The sequence below is a fragment of the Thamnophis sirtalis genome, unplaced genomic scaffold (assembly GCF_051295495.1).
Source record: "Thamnophis sirtalis isolate CommonGarterSnake01/CBP01778 unplaced genomic scaffold, rThaSir2_p1.2 scaffold_11, whole genome shotgun sequence".
Lineage (NCBI taxonomy): Eukaryota > Metazoa > Chordata > Lepidosauria > Squamata > Natricidae > Thamnophis > Thamnophis sirtalis.
The window spans coordinates 48,221,083-48,243,371 of record NW_028261391.1 but is presented as its reverse complement, the minus strand read 5'-3'; the positions used below and the strand labels follow the sequence as shown (position 1 = coordinate 48,243,371).

At 38.7% G+C, this 22,289-nt stretch overlaps 1 protein-coding gene across 5 annotated transcripts in view; it reads left to right on the top strand.

Moving 5' to 3' along the window:
* Window positions 1-22,289, top strand: part of SH3PXD2A (SH3 and PX domains 2A) — a 128,921-nt gene that overhangs the window by 30,277 nt on the left and 76,355 nt on the right. For 4 of the 5 annotated variants that reach the window (XM_087725784.1, XM_087725785.1, XM_087725783.1 and 1 more), the window contains one exon: window positions 13,215-13,346. In XM_087725784.1, coding sequence (XP_087581910.1) covers window positions 13,215-13,346 — 132 coding nt within the window. Of the gene's footprint in view, window positions 1-12,692; window positions 12,888-13,214; window positions 13,347-22,289 lie in introns of those variants that run through there. The other variant, XM_087725786.1, reaches the window with a different exon arrangement.

Sequence of the window (22,289 nt, the reverse complement as noted above, 5' to 3'; positions counted from 1 at the left end):
CCTAAAAATACAGTAGTTAATAGCTTAGCTTCCATCTATTATTTCCCAATTCTTCTTACATCATGTATGTTTTCTGTCTGATTGTTTTTTACAAATATTTATTTTATTTCTTTTAAAAAACACAAATATTTCATCATTCGTCAATCATTAAGACATTGAAGTACAATTTTTTTTGTGTGCCCCTCCCTCCCTCCACTCCCCCAACCCCCCTCCTCCTTCCCCCCCCCGACTTCCCCGAACCCGTACACGGTATGGATTTTTAACTAACACAGTCTAAAATCTATTGAGAAAAAAGAAATAAAGAAATTAATGACATTCTACATTGACCTTAGCTTCTTCTTACTGAACTAACTTTTAACAGTTTAAATCATTTCTGATCTTAAGCATAGGCTAACTGGAATTTCTTGGTCCCGTATTTATTTTGTATATAGTCAATCCATTTTTTCCAGTCTCGTTTATATCTCTCATTTGAATTATCTTTAAGATATGCCGATATTTTAGCCATCTCGGCTAAGTTTGTGACTTTCAATGTCCATTCTTGGATTGTAGGCAAGTCTTCCTTCTTCCAGTATTGCGCCACCAACAGTCTTGCTGCAGTTATTAGGTGCAGAATCAAATTAGTCTCTACCACTGTAAAGTCAGTACATATACCTAGTAAAAATAACTGAGGAATAAACTTTATCCTTCTTTTAAAAATATTTTGCATGACCCACCATATTTTTATCCAGAATGCCTTAACCTTTTGGCAGGTCCACCATATATGATAATATGTAGCATCGAGAGAACCACACCTCCAACATTTAGGCTGTACATTCGGATACATAGAAGCCAACTTTTTAGGATCTAAATGCCATCTATAGAACATCTTGTAAAAAATTTCTCTCAGATTTTGAGCTTGTGTAAATTTCACATTTCTTACCCAGATTCTTTCCCATGTATCCAACATTATTGGTTCTTCAATATTTTGAGCCCATTTTATCATACAATCTTTAACTAATTCTGTTTCCGAATCCATCTGTATTAATACATTATATATCCTCTTTATATGCATTAAGCTTTGATCTCTTATTTGTTTAAACAAGTTATCCTCAACTTGGATAAAACCAATTTTTTGATCTATTTTCCACCTAGCCTGTAATTGCCCATACTGGAACCCTGTCTGATTGTTGTTCAACACCTCTCCCTCCACCCCATCTCCTAAATATTCAATTGTGAACTGGGAGAGTGAAAAGATTTTCATGCTGTTAAAAATGCATGAATGATCTGATGTACAAATGACTGATCTGTCTACTGAAATATATTGATATCCTTGAAGATTAATATGTTCTTGGAAAGGGTTGTCTACTTGCTATATTTCTCTCATTATATGAAAGGAAGAAAAACAGTTTATTTTTGTTTACTTCTACCACTATTGAGTTACATTGGGCCTATCTTATTTTCATCTAATTTTGCCCTGCTATACATTTGCCTTGTCTTCTCATTGCAGCTTCCTTACCCTCACCCTGTCATTATTCTTCTTTATTCCCCTTATGTTTTGCTGTTTTGAGGTTTAGAGGAGGGGAAATTTCTCATTCTGAAGGTGCTTCACATGTGGTTGAGACAGAGAATGGTTGATATAGGTTGATGGGGATAAAAAGGAAATAGAATACATTATTTTATAGAATCAAAATAAATCACTAATTTTTAACTTTACTACTACTAGTAATATTTTGCCTTGGTCCTGTTGTTTTTGGTATGTTATTTCTGGCAACATATGCACCTGTACCCACATATAGAGAAGTAAGTTTTTATCTTCTTGTTTAAAAGTTTTAATAAAAAAAGACATCTTCATTGCATTATCCATGTGACCCAATGAACGTTTTTCTTATTAATATAATCAGTATATAAATGAAGGTTCACTTCAATGTGCATCATATTCACATTTATTTAAATTAATCTGCATTTGATTTTTTATTTACTTACTAAATTACTAAATTTATTTGCCACACATCTTGTTTCAAAGGACTGTTTAATGCTTACAACATTAAAAGCATTAAAGTTATAAAAGATAAATATTTATAAAACAATAAAAATGGAAATTACAATTAAAAATAGAATTCTAGTTAAAAGGTGGGGGGAGCAGGATATATGGGTAGCAGGGATTGCCTCTTAATTCATCAACCACCTCCAGCGTGATGGTCCTCATTGAGGGCCCAAGCTATCTGGCAGTCAAGTTCAGGCCCTTACGGAAGGTCAGAATCTCACCTCAGGAGTAAGATCTTCCAAAAGGCAGGGCCATGGAAGAGAAGGCCCTTCTCCTGGATTCTGCCAGCTGGAATTCCTTGACTGATGGGGCCCACAACATGTCTCCCCTGCCAGCACAGGTGGGGCAGGTAGGATGAGACAGTTCTTCAAATAACCTGGACCTATGCAATGCAGGGCTTTAATAACCAACATATTGAATTGCAACCAGAAGCAAACTAGCAAGTGAGTGCAGATTGTAGATTAGTGGTGTAATATGGCCATCTTAGGGGTCCCAAGAATTGCCCACCACACTCTGCACCAGTTTTAAATGACTATTTACCTAGCCAAAACAGATGCTTCTGGAACTCTTCACAGTCGTTTTTTGATTTTCAGCATTCTGTCGTTTACAAACTTGGCTAACTTACTGCTTATCCTTAAATCAATGTAATTTATAAATGAATCAAAAAGCACCAATTCCAAAACAGAGGTTGAAAGGACTCTATTTCTTACTTCCCTGTATTGGGAAGATTACCCCTTTATGTATTTATTTATTTTATTTATTTACCACTTTGTTTCCACTTTTAAAAACACACACAATTTGTAGCCCTTTTTATATATTTTTTCTATGCAATCATGGGGAATCATCTATACAAGTTAAGTCAGAGATTTACAGACTAAGATACTGATGGTATTCTTCTCAAATGTGCAGAAGTTAAACTAAAATTCTTTTTTGGTCTTGTTCAATTTTGCTGGCCAGATGTTTGAGACAACTAACTTTAAACAGTTAGATCTTTAGCAAAAATCCACTCAAGCCCTTCATGGTATTGGACCTGGGTACTTGAGAGACCGCCTGCTGCCAATTACCTCCACTAGACCGATTAGATCCCACAGATTAGGCCTCCTCCAAATTCCATCCTCCAGCCAGTGTTGACTGGCGACTACCCGGAGGAGAGCCTTCTCTGTGGCTGCTCCAACCCTCTGGAACGAATTCCCCGTGGAGATTCGAACCCTCACCACCCTCCAGGCCTTCCGCAAAGCCCTAAAAACCTGGCTGTTCCGACAGGCCTGGGGCTAAGGAACCATTGCCCCCGTCTCGAATGGTATGACTGTTGTGTGTTTTAAATCATGCATTGTTTTGTGTCGTTTTTAATTTTGTCTGTATCCCCCCTTCCCTGGTTTGAGTTGTGAGCCGCCCTGAGTCCCCTTCGGGGGAAAAGGGCGGCATATAAATAAAATAAACATTCAACATTCAACATTCAAATACGTGTCCATAAAAACTCCTTTATAGTACAATTTTGAAATATGGGAGAAATTATTTCCAAGAAACATACATTAGCTTTATTCTTCTTCTGTTCTTATTGTTGATAGATCAAAATTGGTTCTTTATGCCATTTTTTCATCTTACGTTCTTCCCTAAACTGATCCATATAAAATTGAGTGTGTTTATTTAACATAGAGACATTGAGTACATCTGCATTATTCAAAAAGTATAATCTTGATTCCTCCCCCCACACCACTAGATTGCATTCTAAAATATGGCAGATTTATTTTTTTGTAATACTGTATACAAATAATTAAGGATGTATGTGGATATACAGTATTTGGAAGGGTAAGACTTTTATTATGTATGCATTGAAGAATCTCTTGATTTCTTCTGCATTATTCAGAATTATTCTTTATTTGTTTTATTGTGGAGTCCTTGATGTTCCCTGAACTTCATTGTTTTCTTGCAGACATTTCATTACCCAACTAGATAACTTCATCAATGCTAGCTGATTTTATTATTTATTATATAATCTCAATGGACTTTCAACATTTTATAGATATTAAGCAACACATTTTTAAAGTTTAGAGTAAAATTACATACAATATATGCATGTAAAACATAGGAACCCTCAGCAACCAAACCCAAGATACTAAAATGTCATGTGCCAGATGCCCTCCAGAAAATCTCAATTTCAGCTGCTCCCAAAAAGCAATTAATGTGGGAGCTTGGCTATTTGGCTGCCTTACATTCAGCTAAACTTCGCAAGAGGAGATTCTCTTAGTCTATGGTAGCAAAAATCAGAATAATTTGATAGCACTTTAAAAAAAAATAACAATGGGTTTAACATTGCAATTGTTAATTGAAAAGGTACTCATAATCTGTTTCATGTGCAACCTGCATAACCAGTTTGTCTTCTCCTTTGACCCCCTTAGTCCCATTTTAAATCCTGACTCAGTTTAACTACTCCAGGCATGTGTGGAAGTGAGGTGCAACTTATGAAAGGCGATTTTTGGCTTTTAAATTGGAATTCTGGCTCTATTAGTGTTTTCTTCTGTAATAATATATGGGGAGGTGGAAATATTGATTAGCAAATAGTGCTCCTTTGTATATATTCTCTGTACTTTTGTGTTTTATATACTGTGTCTGTGTGTGTATAGGTATGTACAGTATATATGTCCTTGTCTGCAGTTGGCCAAATAGTGAAGCATTTGTAGAGAAAAATATGGTAAATAACTAAACTTAGGATTAAACATGCTTCAAATGGACCAATATTTGTGGATTCTGTAAAACCGATTCAGGAGGTGAGTAGCTGCCAAACTGCATAATTTTGCTCTTGATTTAACCAAAGAGGGAACAGCTGGTGTAATTGTTTTATTCTTTTTAACTTCTGCAAGCCAAACTGATACTTTATAGAAATGTCTTTTGAGTTTCCTTCTCTCAAAAGATCAAGCTCTCTCTTGGCTTTCCAGCTAAAGAGTCTACAATTGTTATAGCCAGTTGAAATGGATCAAATGGCAAAGCACTTAGGTGCTTTTCAATTGTTGGAGAACTTTGTCTGGCAGTTTCTTGGATAACTTCCAAATGGTTTCACAAACCTGTATGTGGAATGCCGTTGACTTAAAAAAAAAACTTGCAATGCAAACCTTGATTGGATTCTGTAGAGTTTGAGCCAATTTTCCACAAAATTGAGATGGTTGGGGAAAGAAGTCTGACTTCACCCTTTCCTCTGTCTCAACTTTGCCTTGGCTGGATTAATTTTTAAGATTAGCAAACAATACTGTAAAAGATCAGTCTGGTAGTGGCTAGTATTCTAGCAAATAGATTTTATTTGAAGATATGTACAGAAGGCAGACCAGATGTTTCATGAATACAGACTATCAAAAATATCTGCAAAACCAGAGCTGTGCAAAGAATGCAAAAGAAGTACTGTGGACATATGGAAATGCAAATGAAGGAGCTCTCTTTGAAGCATTAAAACAGCCATGTCTTTAGGACATCCAAAGGGTGCTTTGGAAAGTTTCTATATGTAAATGAAGGAACAGGTTTTTTTTCTTTACTGGTAATTCCAGTAGGAAGCATGGCTTATGCATGCACATGAATGACAATCAAAGACAACATTCAATGCGGCTGCATAAGACTTGCAAAATATGCACCATATTTTTCGGTGTATAAGACACACTTCCCCACCACCAAAGTGGGTGGAATTGTCTGTGCATCTTATAAAACACATGTTGCCAAAGCCTCACCCACCCGCCAGTCTCCACCCTTTGGCCTGTGCCTCCGCTTGCATTCCCCCTATTCCCCCCCTCCCAATATAGGTGCAGAGAAAGAGCCAGGCAATTTGCTTCCTTGCAGCAAACAGCAAACAGCCTGGTCAGCTTCAGCACAGCCTGATTTAGCACAAGCAGCTGATTGGTGATTGGATTGACCTCCCAGAATACCGGCATTCAGCTGTCCCAGGCTGTGGAGATTGTCGCCACCTATCACCATCGCCACTTCCACGTGCCCCATTTTCAGCCTCAATGCGCCCTGTTTTCAGTCTCTGGGCATCCCATTTTCGGTCCATTCCAGGTGGTGGGGATCGCCACTGCCATTGCCGCTGAATGTGGCAGCTATCCCTGCCGCCTGGAACAGCCAAAAACTGGATGTGGGGAGGCCGAAAATGGGGCGTCCATAGGCCAAAAATGGGGTGTGCAGAGCCCCAAAATGGGACGTGTGGAGGCAGTGAGAGCGGCGATGGGCAGCAGTGATCCCCACAGTCTGGAACAGCTGATTGCGGTATTCCAGGAGGCCAATCCAACCACAAATTAGCAGCTCGTGCTAAATCAGGCTGTGTTGAAGCTGACCAGGCTGTTTGCTGTTTGCTGCAAGGAAGCAAATTGCTGGGAGGCAGGGGCCAAAGGGTGAGGCCAGCTGGTGGTAGATGCACACTCTCACATTTGTGAACCGGGAAGGTAAGTGAATCCCACTGCTTTGCTAGATTTTGTGCCCACTGTAAATGCAATTATCTCAAAAACGTGAAACCTTTGAAAACAGAAAAATATGATAGTATGCTTGGATTTTTTTTCAAACCACAGTTAAAGCTGGTTACAGCTCAAGATTGAGAGATTGCAGCAAGCCAACTCTTAATAAGTGAAAAATAAAGCAAAATGAACAGCAAATAAAAGTAGAAGGAGGGGGGCAGGTGAGAAGCAAGGTGAGAAAAGATGCACTTAAGCAGAGAACAATTGGATCTAGAATGAGCATGCATATTCTTTGTCATTTGGACACTCAACTATCTAATAATATCCAATAAAAAGAAATTTTAACAAAATAAAAAGCATGGTGAATGTTAGAAAGAAAATCAGAAAAAATATTTAACGAAACATTAAAAAGAAGAAAGGAAAAAGATTATATAGAAGCGGCATCCAATTTTTTTGACAGCTGTCATAAGTGGATTTATAGTTTACGTTTTCTAAGGTTATATCATAATGTCTTTCTTTCATAAACCACCCTTTCTAATCTTCAGACCCATAAATCACAAGTTCATCTTTCTCTACTTTCAGCCAAAAGTGCATAAGGAGTTTCCAGTCACTGATAAATGTAATTGTTGGTCTTTAATCAAATTCATTTTGCCATCTCTGCTAATTCAGTCATATTCACCAACCATTTCTCCATTGTGGGTATTTCAAAGTATTTCCATTTTTGCACATATAATAGTGTTACAACAGTAAACATTTATGAGAATTATCTTCCATGGCTCTTTTTTATTTGACTGTCCATTAATCCCAGCAAGAAAATTTCTGATTTCAGTTGAATGTTGATCTGTAAAATTTGTTGTATCGTTCTATGTATTTGAACCCAGAAATGTATGGCTTTTTTACAAGTACCGTATATTAGGCATGATAAAATGAACCATGCATGTCATGCATATTTCCAGCATAAATTTGAAGTATTTTATACTGTTCTGCCCCGGGCAATGAGGTTCTGCTCGGGCAGCCAGTTAACTCCACGCTTGGGAATATCTTTCAGATCACGTTTATTGTCAGGAATCCTTAATAGCAAAACTTACAGTTCAGTGTTAAGATTCTTCTGACTATCTCTGATCTGTCCCATCACGTAGTGTAAAAAGACATTAATTCCTCTAACCCATGCCGCTGGTGCAAAGCTGCTTCTGATAGTGCTGATGGCGATTCAGTGAGTGCGCAGTAATAAAACAATTTCCCGGGCAAAATACCCCACTGCCCAATCAGGGAGCACAGATGTGGTCACATGTTATGGGACTACATTTCCCATAAGGTAGTTACATTTCCCATGAGATAGTTGCTTAAAGGAGACAGCTTCTAATTCTTAAATTAGCTATATACTGTTGGGACAGCACATATACATTCTAGACAATTTCTCTGAAGTCAGCAGTGGTACATGACTTTGTGAAAATCATCCAAACATCATAAACACTATTTGGATTCTCTTTTAAGTTCTAATGCAAATTTCAGTCCTTTCAACCATATATTTTCACACTGTGCTGTCAGTATATTGTGTCTAAAGTTCTTACCCCATTTTATTACATTCTTTCATTTGTTCTTCCATTTCAAATTTCAATAGAAGTGTACACACTTTAGCAATTATTTTTGCATGTAGTCAAATTCTGCCTTCTGCTACTCAATTCCAAATATCCTATTATCTATCTTAAATCTTTGTCTTAACTATGCCCAAACCATTGAAAAGTAAACCCCTCAGACCACAATAGATTTCAGAATTTTGAAAAATGGGTGGAAAAAGTGATCGGAATGGCAAAGCTAACTGTTTTAATGAGATAGAAGGTCTTTTCCAGTTTGTTTCTACTTGGAAACCGCTTTTGGACTTTATGCTCAAAACAGAAAACATATATGAATATTTGATCTTAGCTTTGATGATTAGGTTAACTTTGTTGTTATAGAAATGGTTTGTATATATCAGAAATGTAAAGCAAACAGTTGAGGTTGTAATTGTACCTTGTATTTTATTGCACTGAAAATAGAAGTCACTGGTTTTTTCTTTCTATCATAACTTCTTTCTCCCGCCCTTTTGATCTTTATTTTATTTGTATTGTATATTACAATAAACTCAAAAGCTAAATCCCTCTGCAAGCAATTGCTCTTTTGATTTCATCTTATATTCTCCATTTTTCTGTTCTAACAACTGTTGAAAAGTTAACCATTTTTCTTTAATTACTGTTTCTTTCCTATAAAATATTTCTTGCTCCAAGACCCATAAAGGTATTTTAGGCAAGTCTGGCTTTTTACCTGTTCCATAGTCTTGATATAGCACTTCTAATATGATTCTGAAAATCTTCATGCACATTACTTAACTTTATTGAACCATAGAAAACCATGCCGTTTGAACCTCGGATCCATGCTCTTCTAATTCTAATATTATCTTATTTCTCAGCAAAACCCACTCTTTTATTTAGACTGAATAGCAGCCTGCAAAATACTGTTTCCAATCATGCGATCCCTATTCCCATTCCTTTGCAACTTAAGTATTTTATATGTAACTCTTGATTTTTGCCGTATATAACTTTCTGCCATTGCTAAAAGGTACATCAGTTGTCATAATAAGTATCATTCAAAAAAACAGCCTTCTTGGCAAAACAGTGACTTTTTCACAGAAATTCTCCCCAACATTAGTTGTAATTTCTCCCATATTAATATGCCTTCCTGATTTCATTCCACATATCATTCCTCATACAACATGCAATTAAAGTTTGTCATAGTAATATGTACATATTTCACTTTTTTTGCAACCTTAAAACCATTTTTATATCAATTCTCTTTTGCTTGAATGGTTTTAGATTAGAGTGTTTGCAGTACAGTAATAAACACTGAGTGTCATGAGGTTTTTTTTAATGTATATCCTATAATAAATTCTTCCTAAGTGGCTGTCTGGCTTTCAGTGACGTGCGGTGAGGTTTATGGCTGGTGAGGCACTGATGTCACACACACGCACAAACACACACACACACACACACAGAGGCAGATGCCACACAAGGGCCCTTCAAAGACTAAACTTTTTTTTTACTGGTGGGGAATTAAAACTCCCCTTTTCCTCAATGGGAAATCATATTCAGACAAAGAAAATTATTAAAAATATCCTTTCCTTTCTGAAGCCTGGCTCTTTCTCTGCACCTATATTGGGAGGGGGGGAATAGGGGGAATGCAAGCGGCAACGCCAGCCTGTCCCCTTCTTGTCTCCCATGCCTCCTTCCCAACGGGACAAGAAGGCGGAGGGCTGGTCTTGCAAACGGGGATAAGCGCACTCGCCACCTCCCCCTCCCCCAGGAGGAGCTCTGCAGTGGGACAGATGGACGGAGGGGGAGATCGCCCCTTCTCTGCACCCCCAAACCCCGTCTTCCCTGGCCTGCATCCCTGCGCTGGAAAGGCGAGCAAAACGTGCAACTCGATGCTATGCCGTGCAATGCATGCAATGCAATGCAATGCAACCCGCCCAGGCTCCTTTGGGTTCGGGGGTGATCCGAATGGGGAGAGCGGGGGATCCCCAGGGCGGAGGCCTCCCGGTTCAACGGTCTTCCGCAGCTCCGGAGCGAACCTTCGCCTCTCCCGTCCAGGATTGCAAGGCTGGAGGCCTCGGCAGCAGCCACCCCCACCCCCAGCTGGCCAACCCTCAGTCCGTACCGTCAGCGGCGGGACCCGCACGGTTCCTCTCTTCCCTGGTGCCGTCCAGTGGGCGTGAGAGCGCTGGGTGCGAGCGCTGAATGGCCGGCCCGGAAGGCGTGATCAAATGCACTTTAAAGTGCATGCTGGCTCGCTCGCCATTCAGCAAAACATGTCCCGCTGAATGGCCGGCCCGGAATGCATGCCGGCACTTTAAAGTGCCGGCCGGCTCAGCTGCCATTTAGCGAAACATGTCCTGGTTTGTGGCCGGGCGGCACGTTGGCACTTTAAAGTGCATGCCGTCCGGCCACAAACCAGGACATGTTTCGCTCTATGGAGCGCCGAGGTGGCATAGCTTTAAAAAATTAAAAAATAAAATTAAAAAATGAAAAATAAAAATAGATGTGCCAGCCCCCGCGCCAGCAGAGGCGGGTAAAACACACACACACACACACACACACACAATAAAAACAAATTACAATTACTTACATTACAAATAAATTGAATTCCTGCCCCCTCCCTCTGACCCACATACCTTCCAGCTGCGTCAAAAATGCAAGATTTGCTCAAGCCAGGGCCAGGCAGGCTAGGATAGTTGCTGCTAGAGTCACCACGTGGATGACTCTGCTTAAATGTTTTAAAATAGCCTCTAAATAAAGTGCCCTCTGCAGGAGGAGGTGGGAGAATCACGTGCCTCATTTGCATAAGGAATTTTTCGCTTTTTAACCCTTGGTTAACTCTTAAAAAGCAAAAAATTCCTTATGCAAAGGAGGCCCTTAGTTCTCTCGCCTCCTCCTACAGTTAGCACTAAGCAGACTCAGAGTCACTGTGACTTGGAGTCTGGCAGCAACTATCTTGGCCTTTTAAATTATTTTAAAAATTGTTTCCTTTTCCTCAGGAGACTGGTGAGGCCCCGCCTCCCCTGCCTCCAGTGACTGCACGTCATTGCTGGCTTTGTGCACGTGTTTCTTTTTTTCACTACAATTCCACCCAAGGAATTTTTTAATTAGAAGAAAAAGCATCCGTTAGGGCATCAAGTGACAGGTGTTTTTTTTCCTAAAAGCCTTTTAACATCCCTTTGTAATCAGGGACAAAGTGCTTTATGGAAATAATGATAGATTTCTGGTTAGTACCTCATGGTTGGGATAATAATTCCCTACCCTAAAATACTTGAAAAGTCCATATCAAATACTTTATACTCTGTGTGTTTGGCATTGAAAGAACTCTGAAGCATTAAGAATGTAGGTTTTGTAAGATAAGCACTGGTTTCACTTTTGCTGTTTTACACACTTCCTCACCACCATTGTTAATTGAAATCATTGCAGTTGTTAAATTAGTAACGTTTTTTTAAGTCGACTGGCTCCCCATTGACTTTGCTTGTTGGAAGGCCGCAAAAGCTGATCACATGACTCAGGGACACTGCAATTCTCATAAATATGATCCAGTTGCCAATCGTTTGAATTTTGATCACGGAAATGCTGCAACAGTCGTAAGTGTGAAAAACAGTGACAACTCACTTTTTTAGTACTATTGTAATTTTGAACGGTCACTAAATAAACTTGTAAGTTGAGGACTACCTGTAATATAAATATGGTCATGCGTACCACCCTTGCAAGTGGGAAAAAACTAAATACAGAAGCATGGCTTTGAAGATGTAGGCAAGAATACAAGGGACAAAAGGATGCCAAAAGTTGTGGTAGGAATTGGGGGGGGGGGGAATTTGATCTGCACAATTAGATTGATATAATATGTTAGTAAACATCTCTCAAACTTTAAGTATTTCAAGGTTGTTGTTTTTTAGAGAGAAATTCTTGGCTTCTTTGGGGGTTTTCAGTCTTTTGTTCCTAAGTATGCTTATTCCTAAGTATGCCAGTATGCTGTGAAGTGGGGTAAGAGTTCAAAAAAGAAAAAAAAAGTTACCAGTTTAAAAAAATGCTTTTATAGCACATATTTCTTCCTTGCAGGCGCCAAAGGGCAGTGTATAAGAGTCGATTTTCCTGTGGGTGTTCAGAAGTGGGCGGGCTAAGCCCTTGTTTATGTTCTGAGTGACTGATGAGCAAAGGCCATGCATGTTTCTGCTGCAACGTGCTGTGGAAAGCATTAAAAAAAACTGATCATAGTAGCAGAATATGTTTATTATTTCTGTGTCATATAATCAATTTGGGGGAAATGTAGCAAAAATGATGCATAATAAAAATAATGAAGCAAAGAGAAGGAGACTTCGAAATCGAAGGAGGTGGTGGAAAAATAAGGGAGCAGGTTTTGCTAGCACTTTGCAATGCTAGAGTTGTAGCAAGAGATTTGCTCTGCAGTTTACTTTAAAGGGACACTTCTTTTGAGTTGTGTTTAGAAGAAGGTGAACAGTGGAGCAGGAGGTGGGGGGCTGTGTAAGCAGGACTCTGTGCTATAACTCTTCTGTTTCACGTAAACAGACCATTGCACCCTCCCCTCTTCCCTTCCTCCATTCCCTCCTCCCTTTTTCAACATTGCTCATGTGTTTTCTATTTAAGGGCTTCAGCGAGAGGCAAATATGATTGGCGTCCACAATCGTTTTTTGCTTGTCTCAAGCCTGTAAAACGCGAGCAGGAGCTCAGTCTATACGGGGAAGAAATTGAGGACTAGACCGTTCTGTTTCTTTTCCCCCCCGTTTTATCAGAGCAGCCCTGGCTTTCCATTTTTTCCTGTTATTTTATGTTGGCTGTGATTGGGATGGATTTTTCTCTCTGAATGGGAATGAGTATGGTGTGGAACCATGTTGGAAAGAGGTTTATTTTCAAACTCCATCCTGCATTTTAATGTCTGCATTATGCTGTTGTGTTAAACACTTGAGTGTGGGTTTTTGTTTTGTTTTGTTTTGTTTTTTGTCCCTTCCTCAGTCATTCTCCAATGTTCCTCTGTTCTATTGAGCTGTGGGCCAGAGGAAACTACTCCTTTATGGCCAGCCATTTGGGGATACGCTGTGAGCCACACTTGTGTTCTGATTGGCTTGGCCTTGGTGACAAGTCAGCCTATCCTGAGTCGGATGGACAGAGGTGACTCTCAAGGAGCCATGGCTGGAAGCTGGCTCACAGCTTGCTTTTTCCCTTCTCCAGGTACTGACGCTAGCTCTGAGCCTATGATCCTGGAGCAGTATGTGGTGGTATCTAACTATGAGAAACAGGAGAACTCGGAGATCAGCCTGCAGGCCGGCGAAGTGGTGGATGTAATAGAGAAGAATGAAAGTGGTAAGAGGTTACTTTTTGGAAAATACATATTTCTTTTTCTTAACACTCTCTTTTCTCCACAGGCTCGTCAGTCTTCCTGAATTTTTCTGCATTGCATGTAGATTTATCTCTCCTGCACCATTTGATTTGGGTTAGGGCCAGATTTTCTATTCTAACAACCTCTCCTCGGCTTTTCATTAATTACTCACTGTACTTTAATGGAAAACTTTGGGGATGTGGGAAAGAAGAGAACCTGTGATGTATGTTATGTATTTATTAGTATTATACAGTTGCTCTATTGGAGAAAATGTCACTATTTCCATTTCCTCCCACTGTTTTTAAAGATTTATTGTATGAGCTGCTTTAAAACAATTCACTCTAGGAGTGAAAAATTTGCATGGTAACTCCATCTTTGTCAGTCACAAACTTGAAGGGGAAAGGTGGACTGTAATAGATTATATGGCATGAAAGATTTAAAATACTTTTTAAGAACTGTGAATTGTGACATTTAATACAATACATAGTAAAGTAGTACAATCTGTATGCTAATTAACAAAGAGCAGTTTATCTTCATTAAAAAATTATTTATATTGGAGTGAAATGAAAAAGCAACTTGATGTATTGTTTAGCAGTGATAGGAGTTGCAGGTCAAACATCTGGCGAGCATCAGGTTGGGGGAAGACTGATCTTTAATGTTAAATGCAATTCAAGTTGAAACATTTTAACAAGAGACAGGTCTGATTAGAGCACATCCTTCTACTCTGTGATGAATAATATCTGATCAAAGTTCAAAATAGATAAGGCATATAGATATAGATTTGGGAGTGGGCATGTGTATAGATCAGTTTTCCATCTGACTTTTGCAACCCCAAAGGATTGGATCATTTTATGAGACAATGTAAAGTCTTCCAGGAAAACTACAATTATCTTTCTAAATTGGAATATATTTAAACTATAGGTTGATTAAAGGTCCTATCCTATATTCTGTGGGTTCAGCTTAAGTTTCATATAAAGAAACAGTATTGTAATATTAGCCACTTAAGAAATCTACATAGTCAAAAGGATTAAATCAACTATACATGAATGCCAATAATTCTATCATTTACTTATGGAAATTGTACAAAATCTGATGTGATTATGGAATGTCTGGTAAATTGCATTTTCACTGATCCAAATATTCTATATCATCCTTTGAGAATCCTTTAGTATGGACCAAGAATTCATGAACCCCTTACTTCTATACTTTTCATTGGATGATATGATGTAAATGCAGATACATTGGGTTATACAACTTTTTCCATGGGTTACTGTGAAAAGGCTAAATGAGATGGTCAGGTGAATAGGTAGCTTTCAGGGGTAAGAAAAGAAATAGGACGATGGCGTCTGAGGTATCCCTTGTTCAGGAGTATAGCATGGAATGATAGATTCACATAGAATATTTCTCAAATGGAATTCTTGTCAAGAGCATGGAATGCTGTGAAGTATAAATGAATAATTATTTAAATTGATTATTTTGGAGAACTATATTCAGGGATAAAACATGGCTCCAATTACTATTTGCAGATCACAAGGAATAGGAAGTTTATAAGTTCTTAACAAATAGATTTATGATGTGTGGCTCAAAGGTAGTGGGAGGGTGCAGAAGAAGAATTTAAGACTTATAAATCAACACTGGTCCATTCACTGAGAATAGCATGTGAAAATGGCTTGACTGAACGTGAGATAAGGTTGGTTACAATTACAAAAACAAGAATGTAAAATGAAGAGAAGCAAAAAAAGACATAGAAATTCTTCAAATGAATATAATTAAGGTACTAATTATACAGGGAGCCAGCTGAGTGGGTGGGACAGTAAACTGAAGGAGAATAATGTGATATTCATGGAAAGACTCATGATGAAGAGCAGATGAAGAATATATCCAGGAAAACAACAGGCATTCCATTAGAGTGGACATCTGGCAACCAACTGGCCATTTTCAGAAACTTCCTTGTCTTTTTCTCTTCTTCCTTCCTGTATTGATTATTTACCTTCAGACATAACAAGAATTGGGAGGTCCAGAATTCCAAATAACACAAACTGACTTTTGAAACTTAGCAGTTCAGAACCACACTTTTAAAAATAATTTTGAACATGAAATAATGTTATTGAAGAGTATAAGAGTTGGAATTTTGTTTTCCTTTAGTTTGGGAACAATGATTGAACATTTTTGATATACTGCATTAAGCTACACAAAGGCTTAGATACAAATTTTTATTGTTTGTTTCTTGGAAATTTTCTACCTAACTTCTAGGGGCATATACACATACCTGGCTTTTGAAAGGAGTGTAATTTCCTACATGATTTCTTATAAATCAATAGATTTACTACTGTTGTTGTTGAAACATATATGATTACTTGTAAGCGTAAATCTTTTCTCCACTTACAGGATCTTGCCTCAGACTAAAATAAAATAAATACTATCAAACAGTTATTCTTCTCTTCCATCTTTTATAGTTTGCTGTATTTTTGTGGAGCATTTTTTGCAGAGTAATACTAGTTCTGTGCTTTTGCTTAAAAGACAAAGAAAATAAGTTTGAGGTTATTCATGGTGCTTTTTGTTGTTGCTGCTTTAGAGTTGATAATATACATCTAAGTAACATTTGTATGATTCTGTTTTGCAGTTATAGTGTATAATTTTTAATTTAAAACTTTTATACTTCACTCTGAAATCGAAGCTCACATTGTGTCTACATTCCCTTCCCTAAACAATAGGGTCTTGCTCTCAGATTTACAAAATAAAAGACATAAGAGGTTAGGAATTAATTAAGGAGGCAAGATGAGAAATATCTTGAGGATGGGATTTGTTTTTGAAATAAGACTTCTTTCCAATTACATGCAAGTTTGTTCTCTGTCTGGGCTAGCCTGTTTCTCCCCCTATTTTTCATTTCATTCCATTCTTGAGATTAAACTGAATGTTTCTATTTCCTTTGCTTAAAGAAAAAGCTGAAAAACTCCTCTGGTTGCAATTGGGGGAAAAGAGTCTGCTGTTAAGACAAGGGAGGTGTCAGTTTACTGAACTGTGTCTCCTCTCTATTCAGGGCAATATGGTTTCTCAAAAACTACATCTGGAGGATAGTTGCAGAGACAAATGAATGGAGACCTTTTTACACTGAATATAATTTGAAAAGCTCCTTTTTAATCCTTAAATGTTTTTAGAACAATTTCCCCTACTTTGCTGCCTTTTCATTATATACAGTTGAAACTTTTTTTCAAATATTTTTTTTATTTTTTTATTTTCTTACATACCATTTTAAGTATACATTCACATGATTGTTATTTTTCTTTACATTTATCATTCTTACACATTCTTATACATATACAGTTGAAACTTTTAAAGGAAAAGATGGGAGTAATCTGTGACTATGCCAAATCTACACTGGATCTACACCAAAATGATCAAGTTATAAAATAATTTATAATAAAAAAATACTAACATAATCTTGGTGGCCGGGCTCGGAATGGTTTCTTCAGAAAATCCCATTAATTTGGATAAAAGCACATTTGGATTGGTAGTGTTTTCCAGTAGCCAAGTCATTATTTTCCTTAAAATGTACTGCAATAACAGTAAATACATTTATTAAACCAAAGGTAAGTTAATCACCCTTTGAGGGGTTTTTGCATGAAAGGAAAGGGGAGGAGAGAGAAAAGGAACGGATTGTAGGTTTCAATTTTTTCATTCCTTTCCCACCCCAATTTGAGAATGGTTTATGATAATTTTTACATTATGCTTATTCATTATTTGTGTGTGTGCCTTTGAGTCATTGTTGGCTACTAGTGACCATGTCTCTGTAGTTTCCTTGGCCAGATTTCAGTAGTGGCTTGTCCATTTCTTGCTTCTTAGGGCAGAAAAAGATTGACTGGCCTAAGATCACCCAGTTGTCTTTGTTCCTAAGGTGGTACTGGAACTTTTGGACTTCTATTTGCTAGCTTGATGCCTTAACCACTACATCAAACTAGCTCCTACTGAAATATTAATTAATGTTTGCTTTATTGTTAGAAAGATCTACCAATTTTGTATTTATTTAATCAGACTATATATGTTTAACAAGTAGACATGCCAAGACTAAACAGAACACAGTCTTTATTTGTGTCACTGTTGCTAGGGTTATAGCACCTTGATAAATGTACTTATTATGCTTATTGAATATGAGCTGACTCCTTTTACCAATATTTACTAATGTAAAAATATGCTTCCTTTCTAATGATTCTCTTGTCATGGATCTCCATAACTATTCTTTAAAATCTCATTTATTCTTTAAGGAGCATCTCATTCCTGTAAATTAGCTGATTATGGATGCTGCTGATTCCTCAAATCAGTATTTTAATGTATTTTTTAAATTATATCAGTTTTACTTTGTATAATTTGTCTTATGTGTATCTAACATCTTGTGACTCTACAGTGATTAAAAAACCTTTAAACTGAAGTACTAATATGCCTAAGCTTTTCTTATATAATATTTGTAAAATTATGATTGATTGATGTATCTATGTAATACATTCTTGGCCTAGCCTCGGTGCTCACGGGCCACCTGGTTTTCCGTTTCTGGCATGCATGCACGCGAAGACCAGGTGACCAGTGTGCATGTACATACTGGAAACCGGAAGAGCATCTTCCTGGTGCAAGCATACGTACCAGGCACCTGGTCTTCACACATGCATGCGTGCAAAATACCGGAAGGCCAGGTGGCACACATGCACATCGGGCACCCGCTCTTCTGGTTTCCAGCATGTGTGCGCTCCTGTTTTGGCACTCAGTGCTGAAAAGGTTCACCAATACTGCAATAGATCAATGTGTAAAGATGCCTTATATTGTGTCAAAGGACTTGGTTTTTTAAGAATCTTTACATGCACATTGAGAATAGACAATACAAATTAGCCCTTTAATTTCTTTCTATAATATTGTTTCTTTGTCATATTAAAGAGAGTGAGAGAGAGAGTGAGTGAGAGTGTGCTGGATGTGATAAGGGGTATTCCAGTTATGTCTTAAACCACATTATAGTGACTGATGCATTACCAAATATTTCAGCAAACAATTTTTCTGTAGGTATTCTTCTGTATTAAGTAGAGAAGGGGATATGTGATATTTAATATCTTAATCAAAAACAGATTACACATTGTAACTTAAGAGCATCATGAGCTGCCATGCATCACTTCTTCATTCCTTGTCCTTTGTGCAGCCATGCAACTTGATAAGCTATTAAAAGGTGACTATTTGACTATCTTAGTATGACAAAAAAAATCTTAAAGGCTAGCAATAATATCAGTGGTTTCACTGGCAACGAATTCTGTGCTGTTGCCAAGAAAACTGTCTGCCATAAATGTATCAGAAGATGAGCTTGACTCAAGGAGACATTATTGTTAGATCATGTCAATAGTCTTATTTATTAACCCATCTTTGACCAACAAAATATACTGTATAGATGGAAGAATATAAATCTCTAAGCATGTACTCTGTTAATGTTTTATCAATTCTTTAATGGTAAAATTAGTCAATAACGGGTGTGACAGCTTGAATATAAGATTAATGATTTAATATAATTGGATAAAGATAGCAGATCATATATTGGTTATAAACTATGGTATAGTTGTAAATGATTATTCGTTATTTAAGAGGAAATTAGTTGTGTAAACTAATTCACAAGTCATACAATTGATTTTAGGTGCTTATATGTTATAATAACCAATTGACATAATGTGTGTGAGAGAAACATTTTAACACTGAGAAATACATATAAATACACACACACACACACACACACACACACACACACACAGACTAGGAAGGAATAATTTTTTTTGAAAATCTATCTGGTCTTTTCACTTTCAAATCTTGAGTGGATGATCCAGTGCTATTGAAGGGACAAAAGCAAAATAAAATAAAATAAAATCCAGTGTTGCTTCTACATCATAAGTTGGTTCACCCAAACATATATGTCACATGAAGTCTTTACCTTCTTTTCACTGAGGTTCTAAACAACATCCCCACTTCCCTCAGTGCTTAGTTGGACTACAGGAAGATAATCATTTATTATAGCTAAAAAAAACAGCTTGAAAGTGACTATCTTCATGCCCCTGGAAGAATTTTTTTTTAAATTTATTCCACATTTCATGAGGAATGCAATAGATTCATTATGATCTTCCCAACTATGTGTCTTCCAAAGGTTCTGGAACCTTAAGTTTGCTTCCTACGCTAGAAAAGATTGCCGTACTTGATCTACCACTTTTAATGTTTTACTGTTCTATGCTAAACAAATAATTACATGTTCAGAAAAAAATAACATTTTAATACCAATCTGTTGATAATTCTGTGGCAAGAGCCGAGGTGGCGCAGTGGTTAGAGTGCAGTACTGCAGCCACTTCAGCTGACTGTTATCTGCAGTTCAGCAGTTCAAATCTCCTGGCTCAAGGTTGACTCAGCCTTCCATCCTTCTGAGGTGGGTCAAATGAGGACCCAGACTGTGGGGGCAATATGCTGACTCTGTAAACCACTTAGAGAGGGCTGAAAGCCCTATGAAGCGGTATATAAGTCTAACTGCTATATTACTGCACTAAAATGTAACTCATTTTGCATAGATTTCTGTTCTGTCCCCCCTTCATGGCTCTTAACAAACGCAAGCAGACAAACTTAAAAGGAAATCTTTCTTTATCAGTTCTCAGTTCAAACTGGCTTCGAGCCCAAAAATAACATAAATACAAGTCTCCGACAAGAATGCAAAACAAACCTCTTACAAGCAATGCACTTCTTCCAAAGTCTCCACGAATCAGGGTTACAGGAAACACCAAAACACTTATCCAAGTGTATTAAGCAATGTTGTACGCACGATGGAACGTATGTTGACTCCTGCAACTAGAGCGTAGCAGCATCCATCCGGCCCACTTCCGCCTTTTGTCACTCCACCCAGTCGTCACCCCACTGCGCATCCCGTACAAGAGCCTGCATGCTCACGGGATGACAAACGGCAGCGCAGGATGCAATGGGTAGAACAGTCCGAGGTGGAAGCGAGTTCGCAGGGTTGGAGTTCTTTACTTTACTTTACTCGGCAGGGCATCCGCCCTGGGACTCCACACACCCCGAACGCACGCTATCTTGTGCGAATGGGGTATCACAGCCACACCAACGTGCTGATTGTCCAACTTGATCGTGCGTTGCTGAGGGACGGCTGCAGTCTGCACAACCCTTCTATTCTTCTTGGGGCAGCACCCTGCCAAGTGTCCATCTCGAGTTCGGACAGCACCCAACTCCATGGGCTCCTCCCAGTCCACTGCAGTCTCTTGCTGAACTGGCATGCTGGTGGTCTCCTGGAATACACGGCGAGGCTTTCACCTCTGCAGCCGGGCATCTATTTGGAGGCACAGGTGGACAAACGCGTCAAACGTCGGTGGCCTGTCCACCCTTGCCAGTTCATCCTGCAAGGCCTCAGACAATCCATCCTGGAACATGTCCATTAGAGCTGGTTCATTCCATGTGGAATCCTGGCTACGCATCCTGAATTCAGACACATATTCCTGCAATGACCCAGTCCCCTGCTGCAGTGATTTCAAACTTCTGGCAGCTGTTTCCCCTTTGACCTGATCTTCAAACATCCGTCTGAAATATTGGCAGAAGCCCTGGAAGTCATCCAACAAAGCGCTCTGCTGAACTAACAAGGGGGTAGCCCACCGGGCAGCTGTGCCTGAGAGCAAACTGATCATGAATCCCACCTTTGTCCGGTCAGTGGGAAAGTCCTCCACTCTCAGGCTAATAAACAGCTGGCATTGTCCCAAGAATGCTGCAAACATGGCCAGACTCCCATCATATTTATCTGGCATGGCTACTGGGCACTTCCTCCTAGGCTGGGGGGGGGGGGTTTGCAGCTCTCTGCAACTGTTGAATTTGATCCGACAACATTGCTATTTGCTGCGCCATTAATTTACTTTCAGCCATTATCTTTTCCATAATTACTGAGATTAAGGCTTGTCAGGCAGGAGTCAATCTGTTCTGTCCCCCCTTCACGGCTCTTAACAAACGCAAGCAGACAAACTTAAAAGGAAGTCTTTCTTTATCAGTTCTCAGTTCAAACTGGCTTCGAGCCCAAAAATAACATAAATACAAGTCTCCGGCAAGAATGCAAAACAAAACTCTTACAAGCAATGCACTTCTTCCAAAGTCTCCATGAATCAGGGTTATAGGAAACACCAAAACACTTATCCAAGTGTATTAAGCAATGTTGTACGCACGACGGAACGTATGTTGACTCCTGCAACTAGGGCGTGGCAGCATCCGTCCTTTTATCTCCAAACCTGCCTCTCACAAGCCCCAGCTGCATAATGAATCTTGTATCCTGAAAAGACTCACAGCAGACATCTGCTGAGTCACAACAGATTTCTTTCCTTGCTAGCAATAGCAATAGCAGTTAGACTTATATACCGCTTCATAGGGCTTTCAGCCCTCTCTAAGCGGTTTACAGAGTCAGCATATTGCTCCCATAGTCTGGGTCCTCATTTCACCCACCTCGGAAGGATGGAAGGCTGAGTCAACCTTGAGCCGGTGAGATTAGAACTGCTGAACTGCAGATAACAGTCAGCTGAAGTGGCCTGCAGTACTGCACCCTAACCACTGCACCACCTCGGCTCATGTTGGCTTGCTAATTGCTACTGCCAATGTTCTTTTGCAGAAGTAGTAACCATTTCTGGAATATTGTTGAATATTTGATCCCTTGGAATTAACTTATTTTCTTGTGTTATTCTTTTAAAACAATATGCCATATTTAGCTAAATGATAGATAAGATTTCTCCTAAGTCTTAAATATACTAGCCCTACTGTCATCTCATTTTCCTCCAGATATAGAACCGTTGCAGAGGAGAATTTCTCATCTGTGAAGGCACTCTATACAAATAAGAGCTCTGGAAAATCAGGATTCTCAATACCTGAGGACTCTTATATAT